Genomic DNA, 12554 nt, shown 5'->3' on the forward strand with positions numbered 1-12554 from the left:
AAGCCACCCACAGCACAAGCTTCCATTGTAAAATGCATTTTTGGAAACATCCCAGCACCCTACAGTGCCTAGTACACGGTGCAGGGATGTTTAGGGGAGCACTAGATGTGCCCTCCAACCCCCAAAGTAGAGGGCCAGAGGGGCCAAAAACACTTTCCATCAGCCTTTCCATATAGGAAAGGCCGACATGAAAGGGCTGTCGGAAACTGTCATCATAATCCCGACAGCGCTGCTGAGCCTGGCTCCGCTGTCATTAGGGGATTATTGTGTTGTCCGGTGCACCAACGGGCTCCTTGAGTGCCTCTGCCCGCAGCATCATAATGCGACGGGTGAACCCCAATGTCAGATGCCAGGCGGACCAACATTGTATTCAGGCCCATAATATCATTCTGTGGAATGAAATAATATAGCCTTATAGCCCGTCGTAGGGGGCTGTACCGGCTATTAAAGGCCCTCTCCAGCTTTAAAGGCCCCGAGCCCGAAGGCGAGGGCCTTTAACAAGGGAGAGGGACTTTAATAGCGGTATAGCCCAGCTACGAAGGGCTATAAGGCTATTAGAACATTCTGTCACTAGAGGACAGAATGTTCTAACAAAAAAAACAAAGCCTTTTGGGAGCGTGACGGGATTGGAATCCCCTCAGGTTCCCTGAAGCCTTTGTTCAGAGCCAGAGCTGTGAACAAAGAAACATTGGAATGTTGGAGCTCCAGGCTTACACCAGCCTTTATAAGCCCGGAGCACTCCATTGTTTTCAATGGAGCTCCCAACATTCCAATGTTCTAATCTCCAATAGCCTTTGTATATACTTTATTGGGCTTTTCACTAGGCTGCTTCTACCAAATTATTGATATACGCTTCCATTCATGCGGATCACACAAAACTAATAGGTTAAAAACACAGTCAAATCTACTTCAATTACACTATGTCCACCATTGAGACACTGAATAAACAGGAAGTAGAAGCATTTTACGCGTCCTCATGACTCGGAAATGTAATCTTGATTTTCGTTTCTTTGGATCCATCGTTCATTTTATTTAAATCCGTTTCATATTTTTACAGATTAAAACTATGATTACAAAATGCCGACCCCCCTTAAAAATGCAACTGAGCAACTTCAGAACACAAAGACCTCTAAACACACAGCATATATCTTCTGTATCTATTCTCCTTTTCCATATGTTTGTCATATGTTTCTCACTTCTAGTGGTGATGTGCATTTCTTTGCTGCTGTCCATTGTCCACTCTCATAAAATTGTGCGAAAGAACTTGAGCTTCCCATGGCATAACACTGAAGAAAGAAAAGATAGAAGTATTATTGGTTACAGAAATAACAAATTAAATTCCTCTTATTTGACGGTAATTTGAGACCTTATTACAAAAGATTCCAAACCACAAGTTTATAAGTGCTGCCACAATTCAACAGCTACTCCCTGGGTGTTGAGGCATGTATGCACAGACAAGAGGTGGATGCACTTGATAGTTTAATTTTTTGTACTTAATGAAGTTACGTGTTGTCCTCGGCACAGAAAAATCCACACATTTAAGTACAGGGTCTATAATGCAAATAAAAGGCCAGATGACCATACATTGCATTCTTGTGATCATGTTTCAGCAAAACCTGTGCAACCCTTCTGTTGTCACCACAGTTGCACTGTGGGTACAAACTGACTCAACCCATTGTTGTCAGGGTGGCAGGCTTCATGGTAAATCTGCTCTTTTGACCCAACTGTCTAGCCCCTTACGGCTAGATGCAGCTGGCATATACTCCTTTCCATTCCTTTGCCTATTGACCCTGTAATGGTAGAACAGGAGATGGAGGTCTCATATGCCTGACAATGATGGAGGGTAATTCGACCTGAGCTCTTTAGAGACTCCACATTTTATTAAAAGACCGGAGGCTCATATAATGTAGTCTCTTTTCTTGCTTTATTTTATACAGCTTTTTAAAATGCTGTATAAAATAAAGCAAGAAAAAAGACTGCATAATAGCCTCCAGTCTTGTAATAAAATTTGGAGTTTCAAAAAGTAAGCACCTGGTGGTGTAAAATGATGAGTTTATTGGTGGGGGTTCAGTTCCGCGAGGTATAACAGATTTTGGATCTGGATATTATGTCGTTTTCACAAGTTCTGATGGGGGTCATTATAAGAGACCATATGATAATGTTTATGTCTTATGTTTGGATGATCTGTATTACTGACGTGGGATATGTTGATGTGGATGCTTCTAATGTTAGTAAGCAGCCAAGAAATGGATAAACCTTAGGAGGTCATTTTGGATTCTGAAGGAAACCCTAAGTTGTATCCCACTCTGTTACAGCATCCAAACTTGGCAGAATGGTTTCATACATAAAGGGCTACATTAGATCTAGAATTACAAGCCCAGTGGATCAGGTTGAATGCCTTAGGTCTACAATCACTGACAAGATGGCATTGACTCCATTAATAGATGAGAAAACAGTTACATTTCTTAGTAAAGGTGGTAGGGACTCTAGGGAAGGCATGGACAAGGCCTGGGCCTCTTGTCAGGATACGGTTTTGGATATTTTAGGCCCACTAGCCAGGATCTTATGCCCAGCAGAGCAAGCGAAACCACAGGAGAGTCTTCAGATCTAGAGATTGTCTTTAGGTGGGTCCAGTGGGCTATTTGCTTTCTGGAGAATGCCAAGTTTGGCCTCTCCTTTGAGAGGAGCAAAAGTTTCCAATTAAGGATTGATCCAAAATTGGGAGATCTGGCTAGTTCTGAGAGCTCAGTGAATTTACAAGGTGCCTTGTTTGGGGGAAATAAAGACAAAGAGCGCTATGTTCAAGTGTATTCCTCTCTAGAGAAGGTGTACTCTTCACTAATGAGAGTTTTGGATGGGTTTCACCAGTGCCAGCACGTTCAAAGGTCAATTTGCTAGTCGCCAATTCCAATCCAGACCCTACTCTCCAGACCCTACTTCAATCACCAGTTTAAGGAAGTTAGCCTAGTATTCTTTCCGCAGAGGTGGTCACTTTGGATACGATGGTAGTCAAGCAACGGTAGGGGGAGTGCAAGGTAAGGGTTTGGTTTCCCACTTTTGAAAAAGTTGGGGAAAGACTATCACTCTTTGTACAAGAATGGGAGAAACTGTTCAGAGATCAATGGGTACTGCAGACAGTGAAAGGCTTTCAGATAGACGTTTTTATAGTACCTTTCCAATGCAGGTGCCTGGTCCAATAGTTTTCTCTCAGGAAAGAGGAAAGTAAAGAAGCTTTTCCTAAAAGGCGTTGCACCCCCCTCCCCCCAGTGCCTTGAGACCCTCAAGGGTGAATAGCGAACTTCACAATTCCCTGTTTTATTGATTGATTGAAAGGGGTGACAGAGCACTATTCCAGGTATCCCAAAGAATTTGTCAGCAATATTTTTCTAGTACAAAAGAAGAACAAGAAATTCAGACCTGTGATAAACCTGAGGGAGCTGAATCAGTTTGTGCTGTACCGCCATTTCAGAATGGAATAAGTTAATTGCATAAGAGATTTTTTGCGCTGCGGGATTCGATGGTGCATTTGGAGTTGAATGATGCTTTACTGACAGTTTCCATCCATCTCAGTTGCATGGAGTATCTACAATTATTTTGGCACAGTACATGTTCAGATTACTTTCATTTGGTCTGTCCTCATCACCTTGCTGTTTCACAAAACTGCTGAAGCTGTTGTCTGCATTTCTCAGATCCAAGGGGCTGAGGATGATATTGTATCTAGACGACATAATCTTCCTGGGCCAAGAGAAACATCTTTTGTTGGATCAGATCCAAGAGACAGTGGACCTCGTTCAAAGGCTGGGGATTATAATAAGTATAGAGAAATTGAATCTCCTTCCTTACAAAATGATGGATTTTTGGGGGGGTTTGGTAGATTCAGTGAAAGGTATGTTGATATTGTGGGAGACAGCAGCTGAAAGGGTCACGTACAAGGCACTAAAAAATGCCCTAAAAAGTTTGGAAGAGTGTGGGGCAAATGACGTAGATGTCATGGCCTGAATGGGGGGCTTTGAGCCGATAGGGGCACAGCAGTATCCTAAACGGGACAAGAGAGAGGGTGCTACAAGACTCTGTGATATCCTAGGAGAGCGTCCGGGACGAAATCGACTGGGGCTAGATGGGGCGGCAGAGAATGTCTTGTTTTTAATGATGAATCATGGAGGGAGGGGGGCGGAAGGGTGGGGTGTGTTGATTAATGCTGACATGCTTAATGTGTTTATGTATTATAAAATGCAAATAAAAAATGTTTTAGAAAAAAAATCTTTCGGATTTACAAAACTGTTTGTGATTTGCCAATGCGAGCCATGATCATGCCATGTTGAATTTGCAGTTTTGTGAATAAAACCCCTGGTTTTGAAAGATTGGGGACGGCTTTCCCTTTTCCTCCCAAGACTCTGTCCTATTATTCTGACATTTTTCTCCTCAATAGAATGATGTCGTTCTCTTTAGAGTTTGACACAGATTTAGGTTCTGACATGGTTTATGATTCTGTGTTTTCTGTAAATCTAAGTCTTTATGACTAAAATCTGCATTCCTATTTATTTGTTATATCAATGCTTCTATAATAAACCCCTTAAACCAAAAAAAATAGATATTGTGGGAGACAAACATAAAGGTGATAAGGAAGGAGTTGAGAAGTCTGTTGGAAAGTACCAACACATCTTTGAGACACTTGGTAAGAATGGTAGGCCTGTTGTCATTATCCATCCAGGCAATATTCCCAGGCCCACTTTATTACAGTGTGCTTGAGAGGCATCTACACAGAGGTTGGGATACCCTCAAATAGTTCCTTTAGATGAGGAGGTAAGGGCGATATGTCTGGATGGTTGGCGCATGGGAACGACTGGAATCAGTGAGCAATGTTTCACACATGCCCAGATCTTGCATTGGAGTCTGATGCAAGTGAATGGGGATGGGGTGCAAGGTGTAGCACCTTTTAGACTGTAGGAAAATGGTCTAGGAAGGAGTATCAATGCACATAAATTGTAAAGAGCTTCTTGCAAGTTCCTTTGCCATTCAAAGGCTGGGAAAGGGCAGACTAAGATTTGCAGTTTTGCTCCATATAGACAATTTGACGGTCGCCAGATATGTCAACAAATTAGGAAGTACAAGATCGAGACCTCTGGCAGAGTTAGCAAAAGTGCTGTGGGAATTTTGTCTAAAGCAGAAGATATTGATGGTGGTGGAATACATGCCGAGGTCCACAAATATGGTGGCAGATTGGTATATAAGAAAAATATTAGACAATTGGAGTTTGGATTTGCAGGTGTTCAAAACTCTGAAGAAAGTATGGGGACCCTTTTGTATAGATCTCTTTGTGTGCAGGCTAACAACTCAATTGGGGAAATTATTCAGTTGGGTACCGGTACCTTAGCAACAGATGCGTTTCTCCAATATGATTGCCACCACCTTATTTATTGAAGTGTAAAGTTTTATAATAATTTACGAGGATATTTCCCTCCAAAATTTAAGATCATCATGTCTAGGACATAGATATTAATTAAATGAAGGGCAAATTAGTCTATTGAAGTTGAGAATAAACAAATCTTCCTTCCAAATCAGTATGAAGATTTAGGAATTTGAAATGAACTTTGTGAGAAAAAAAATAGCAATACCAATTTTATGTACTGTTACTGACGAGGAAATAAATATGCCAACCCATCCTTTAGACATAAAATTTCCAATATTAAAATCAAGAGGAGTTTTCGGAAGAAACAAATATCAACCTTATATACATATTAAAATAATCTGCAATGTTACACCTTTTGAAAGGATATTATAAACCTTTAACATTCAATGCAACAATTCTCAAATTATACTTATCAGAAATGACACTATCATGTATATAAAATTGCAGTAATGAAATTAGACACAAATAACAATGAAGAAGAACAGAAAAAGATAGCCTATAAAATTAAACAAACAAGGAAAATACAACACAGGAAGCGCTTAAGTAGCAACAACATTGGACAGAACCCTGAAGTACTGAGGCTCAGCCCAAGTTATAACACACTGCAATAACTTGCAATTGGTAACCAAGGTCTACAAAAGCCTTAACATCCATTGCAATAGGGTCATGTTGGTCTAAGTAAGCAATTTAATATCCATGAGCAGTAAATATTTACAGACTCCATTTCCCACATCCTCATTGTTGATGGATTGAAGAGATCATATTAGTATCTAGCTTCCTTTAGACTAGGTCCTAGGTCTGAAAATTGTTTGCAAAGGTGTACAGTTGTTCACAAACTCTTGACAAAGGAAGATTTTAATGCTCTTTGCCATTAAAGGGAGGGGTGGTACTCTTGCTGCTTTCCTGATGAGTACTAGATGATGGTGTCACAGAACTTCAAATACAACTTATCTTGGTTTGGATTGATTAGCCATCAAATGTGAAGTCATCCAATGTGACTTATCAGCTTCGAATTTCCCAGGCAATGTTATCTTCAACTTTGAAGTCTGAGTACAATAAGCAGCTTTGATTCTCTATACTCTGAAGCAAATTTAAAGTGCCTACGTTACATTGTTTTCATCTTTTTTTCTAAATTAAGAAGTAGCCTTTTCATTGGGCAAATTTGGTTACCTATAGGCAATAAGCAATCAGTTGGTGTCTCGTTTTAATTTCATTATCAGACATCTTCAAAGACAGCCTATTGTCTGCCCGTGTGCATTTAATGTCAGCACAAAGGATGTTGTTTTTAACTCCTTCCCTGCTGGTGACGGAACCACTCCGTCATCAGCCGCGGTCGCGCTGTGCTGATGACGGAGCGGTTCCGTCACAGCCCACTCGGCACGCCTGCGCTGAGCGTTCTATTGAGCGGGTGGGGCCGTGACGGAACCGCTCCATCATGAGCACAGCGCAACCGCGGCTGGTGACGGAGCGGTTCCGTCACCAGCATGGGCACGCCGCGCGGCCCCCCCGCCCCCTTAGCACTGCGGCGGAATAGCCGCCGCAGTGAAGGGGTTAATGTGTGTAGCATAAAACAAGGGTCGTATTACACAAGGTGCCCCGGGGGCGCAATGGGCGTTTGCGCCCGCTTTGTGTGCCCCAGGGACACTTTGGTATTACAGAACAGGCTGCAGACTCTTGTGCTTCCTCTTCTGTAATACTGAAAGCACCGGTGTACAAACAGCGCCAGCGATTCCTCAAGAGGGCATTCCTTCATTTGCATGGGGTGTGGCCTCATGCTAATGAGGGAATGCCTTTGTCTCTGCGCCTGTGCCATATTACAGTTACGGGCGCAGAGGCAAAGAAACTCTCAGGAGGTGCACTGACAGTGCGCCACCTAAAAGTGGCACATTGTCAGTGCGCCCGCTGATGCAGCATTCTGGATGGGGGGATAGGGGGCCTCATGGACTATCCAGACATCCCCTTGCAGGCGGTGCAGTCACTCACTGCACCTGCCTGCAAGGGGATTTCTAATCCCGCCTGCACTGTGAAAACACAGAGGGGCATATTATCAAGGGGGTTTATCTCCGCTTTTTTGGCTTTAAAAGCCAAGAAAGCGGATATAAAATTATCTCCCTATTACCTAGCTGTCGCTAACACCAGTTAGCGACAGCTAGTAGGAGATAGCGACCATCTTGGGCCCCGCTTTACATGTCAGTGATATTTATCACTAATGACATGCAAAGTGGGCGTGCCAAGATGTTAGCGACTGGAAACAGTCGCTAACATTGCTATCTCCTATTACCAACTTTTGGAGATATACGCGCTAAGCGCGAATATCTCCAAAAGCTAACACCTGCCCTGAGCAGTTCTTAGCCATGTTATCCAATGGGAGGTGGATAACATGGCTAAGAGCATTTGCTCGGTAATGCATAAATATCGCTGACTTTTCAGCGATATTCATGCATTTCGGCCGATTTTTATCGCTTAGGAGATAAACCTTGATAATATCAAGGCTCCTAAGCGATAAAAATTGTCGCTACACAGCGATAAAATTATTGCCGCTAAGCCAACCTAGCGATAATTATCGCTAGTTGTTGGTAATATGCCCCAGAGTCTCTTCAAAGCAGCTGCTCTGTTTTTCACCTGAATGCTCTGCCCCCAGGGCAGCCTGAGTTCACAGCTGCCCTGGTGGCAGCACAACCACCATAATGCGGTGCGTTTAATTAGATTGCGCTGGGCGTACCTTTTGTAAGGTGCGCCCAGTGCAATCCAGGAAAATGGGCTCCATACTTAATATGGGCCCTAGTGTTTTTATCTTGCAACATTTCCTGTGACTCTATAGCTTTAGATTTAAGATTGTAACAATGCTGGTAACACCTGTAAAATATGACAGACGCTTCAGTAAACAGCGTAAAACAACTTATTTAAATAACATTTTAAGGCACCAAACACCGCCTCTTTCTTGAAAACGTGACCGCCTCTCCCGAATAATCGGGATCATGACTGTCTGAAGAGCTGCCGATTCAGAGCTCTTACCGTGGTGGCCATCTTTGGTCATGGGTTACCAGAGTCCTCTTCCTCAATCTGTTTTGAGAGAACATACTGTGAATGCTTTTGAGTTGGAACTTCCAGATTTCATTTGCCTTCGGCGGAACCTGACACTGGCTCTGAACTACCACTCAGTCCATGCCTGCCTGCTGCCTGCTGTCCTGTTGCCAGTCCCGCCTCCTGTACTGTCTTCCGCCCATTCAAAATAAGCTCTATGACTCCCATATACGGCTCTGAAACCTTTTGCTGACACATCCTAAATACATTGGCGTAGCTAGCCCTTGTGCGTCTGTAGCGGTCACTGCTTTTGCTGCCCTGCGGCCGCATGAAAGAGCGGGGGTGCTCGCTATGCCCTGCAAAAATATGTGTGCAGGACCAGTGCTGATGCCTTTTTGAACTGATTGTGCTGGAAGAAGCATAGGGAGAAAGATATTTTTCTTTGTGAAACTAGAAGTTCCCATTGAACTTCACACACCATATGAAACACTGCTCTATATGAAGCAAAAAGTGTACTGTGTTGAAAGGGACACTTGGTTCCACTTTCATACAATACATAAATGTGCAACAGTGAAAGGGTTTGTGCATAATTTAGCTGTGCACGTGTTTGCAAAATGGTCTAGGTTTTATCGTTTATTGCATTGTTATATACATAATGACTCTCTATTAATGTATCCATTTTGGCAAAGGCAGGAACAATACACCTGAACATGAATGAAGCAGCCAGGCATTATGGTTGCACAATATGTGAGGTTGGATTTATGTGAAGTTCTGCATAAGTGATGCCCTGATTTCCCCTTGATCAAAATAGCAGGGAGGAGGAACTTGGTATCCAGACTGACAAACTGAAAGAGACAAAGGCCAACAGAAATAAAGGACCTCGTGATATAGACAAATATTACACTGTAAAGATGGATATATAGGAAAAGCAAAAAGAGCACCTTGTCCTTAGTACATGGCAAACATAAGAACAAAGTCCTGCTAGGTGAGCATACTCACTGCTTGGAGAAGGCTGCAAGGTACATCACACTAGGGATGCACACCATAGGCTGGTTGATAAGGATTGCACTCATGGCTGCTTTCACATAATCTTCTGGCTTCAGACGGCACACTAGTGTTTCCAGCTCCTTCCTACAACAGAAAATACAGTAAAAAGTTCCTTGTGAAAATTCTTTAGTATTTTTCAAGATCAGATTCAACCTGATGCTGGAGGCCTAAATAATCTGCAATGAATGGCATCCAAGCCCCTTGCGCCACCCGTACGTCACTTTTTCCTTGTTAAAAATTACACAAAATGGCGCAAGGGGCTTGTAAATCTGCCCCTCTGTGTGCAAAGATGCAGTGTTCATCTTCGCTTTGGTTATCAGTATGGTTTAAAACTATACAAAGAATTTACAGACAATGTTTACTTTAGGGAAAACTCTAAAGGGCTTGTTTACAAGCCGCTTGCGCTGCTGGTGCGTCACTTTTAATGTGGGAAATAGTGACTTGCAAGCAGCGCAAGGGGCTTTTAACCCCTTGCCTGTTGCCGGAATTCCGCTCCTGTGCCGCACATTCCGATCACGGGCGTGGTCATGACGGCTGGGAGCCGTCATCAGCACACGAGCACTGTGTGCCATGACGGCTCCCAGCCGTCATCAGCATTGAAGGGGTTAAATAAGCCCCCAAATACCAAACTCAAGTCAGGTTTTCAGGATATTCACAATGAGTGTGTGCAAATCAAATGTACATATGACACATTTGTGTAACAAATATTAGCATATTTGTTGTCCGTTCTAAATACCTGACTTGTTTGTACCCAACCAAGCAACAAAATGTTTCATGCCCTCTCTTATTACCAACAAAGTGACCCAAAACTCAATTTCATGGGTCTGTCGAGACCACTCGTTGATCCTCCATAACAAGTCCTCTCACAATGCCAACTGGCCACAAGCCGTCTCAGTCGACTCTGTACTGGCCGCCGGGCCGTGCCTCAACTCCTTTGCTGCAAGAACTACAAGCTGTTCCTTTGTCGGTTCAACCCCTGACTTCAGAGGCACCAGTAATGTATTCTGCTTTGATGCCAATTGCCACCCGAACAGGCTTTGGCTAGAGAGCCCCCATGTTGTGCCTTACCATTAACAAGGCTCAACTTCACAATAAGGAAGGCTTCTCCTGCACCTTTCTCTCAGAGGCAGTATTTCATGAGGATGAAGGCCATCTTTGTCTGACTCTGATGCTTTTTAAGGCACTAAGCATGTTCCTCACAGCAGAGAAGATAATGAGGAGGTGGACTATCTGCTTGCACCCTGTTACACCTGTACCATACTCTCCAAAATGCCAGTGAATGGGGCACTTTTTCAGCGACAGAATTAAATTCACCCCTGGGGCCCTCAGCAGAAGGGAGTGCTTCCCTTCTGGTGGTGATAGGCAGAGCTGTGGAGGTGCTAGATTTGCAACTCCCTACAGTGAGGACTAAAGCTCACCTGAGGTCTGAAATCTTACACCCTGGTCTTTTTACTTTTGGACCCATATACCTATATTGCTGTTATGAAAATCTGGTCCAAGCCTTGCTCGTCCCCGCCAACTATCCTGACACCTCATTCCACTGCGGAGAACCTAATTGTGAAAGCCCCTAAGAGCAAAGCCCATCCAAATTATTGTCCCACTGCTCCACCAGACGCATCATCAAAGAAAATAGACACTAGGCCAAAAAGTATTTTCATCGATTAGCCTAGAGCTGTAATTCTTGATTTGGTTGCCAAACCCAGGCCCTCAGGGACATTGCGTGGGAGATACTGGCAGTTTTTCCTTAAAACTTCTGATTTTAATTTGTTCAACCAGTACAGGATGGCCAGGATGCAGCTAAATATATTGGGAGTGCTGGCATGGATACCACTGATTGTGTTTTCTGGGGTATGCGTGCCATTAAGTGCCATGCTTGGATGTGTGCACCAGATTTTCCAGGGGAGTCTGAGACTCAATTTTGGACATCTTCTTTTCCAGGGCTCAATTGTTTGGCAAGAACACTTGAACATCTTGAGGACAGCACAGCAACACTTGTTACTTGGGGTTGCTTTCCACAACACGCCAATTTGACCACGTGTTTTGTACATTCCAGGGGTTACTCGAGAGGCCTTATCTGTTGCCATAGTCATCTCTCTTAACCTGTACGGCCTTCTCCTGGCTCCAAGTGCAGTGGCAGTGGCAGTGGCAGGAGAAGAGGTGTTCAACAGCAACAGCAGTACTCCTTCTCCACCTCGTCTGGTACAGCTGCTGCAAACCCCTTTAGTTTCCCCTCCATCAGTCATTTGGGGCCAATAGGAGGACATATCAAGTGTTGCCTAGCCCATCAGCATTATATAGGAACAGATCAATGGGTCATTCAAATTGTTTGATAGAGTTATGCCTTTCCCTTTTTGCGCGCTCCGCCACACGTTCCCCCAATTTCTGGTCAGCCTTCCTCAAGCTGCTATTCTGTGCTAAGAGGTGATGATGTTTCTTGTCAAGGGAGCAAGGGAGCGAGAGGCCTGGATTACTATTTCAAATACTTCCTGGACCCATAGAACATGTGGACCTCAAACATATTTTGGACCTTAGTGTCTTGAACTTGGACCCGGAAGAAGGAGAAATTCAAAATTAGAACACTTGATTCGCTTCTGCTGGCCTTGGATTTTAAAGACTGGATGGAATCCCTAGCCCAGCAGAATGCATAGATTTATGTGCCATTACTGCAGCTCCACAGGAAGTACATCCACTTTATAGTGGGGTCTGACTACTTCTAAATCACCATCTTATGCTTCAGCCTTAATTTTACTTTTGCAGACTCAGTGATCTAGTCTAAATTTGATTCTCTCTTTTCTATGGATTAATAAAAGATGCAATGACATCAGGAAAAATAATTTGATATGGGATACTCTTCTTGAGGAAGCACAAGGCAAATTTTGTAAAACATCTATGTCTTGTGAAATATTGATTAACAAGTACCTACCATTTAATGTATAATAAGAGCCCTTCTGCCCTATGTTTACTTTTATGCGGAACCTGTAATTCATTGAATTTATCTCATACTTTCGTTAAGCCTGTTCCACAATCAACAATGTGCTGTGTGAGAGAGAAATCAAAGACTTAAAGCCTGATT

At 43.3% G+C, this 12554-nt stretch overlaps 1 protein-coding gene across 1 annotated transcript in view; it reads right to left on the reverse strand.

The window, feature by feature from the left end:
- Positions 1-1069: 1069 nt before the first annotated feature.
- LOC147706188 (retinol dehydrogenase 10-A-like) overlaps positions 1070-12554 on the reverse strand; it is an 88558-nt gene continuing 77073 nt past the window's right edge. The window contains exons 4-5 of the mRNA XM_086929044.1: positions 9434-9565; positions 1070-1286 (exon numbers count right to left, since the gene is read on the reverse strand). Coding sequence (XP_086785170.1) covers positions 1199-1286; positions 9434-9565 — 220 coding nt within the window. The 3' untranslated portion in view covers positions 1070-1198. The remainder of the gene's footprint in view (positions 1287-9433; positions 9566-12554) is intronic.

This window comes from Lissotriton vulgaris, chromosome 7 (genome assembly GCF_964263255.1).
Source record: "Lissotriton vulgaris chromosome 7, aLisVul1.2, whole genome shotgun sequence".
NCBI lineage: Eukaryota > Metazoa > Chordata > Amphibia > Caudata > Salamandridae > Lissotriton > Lissotriton vulgaris.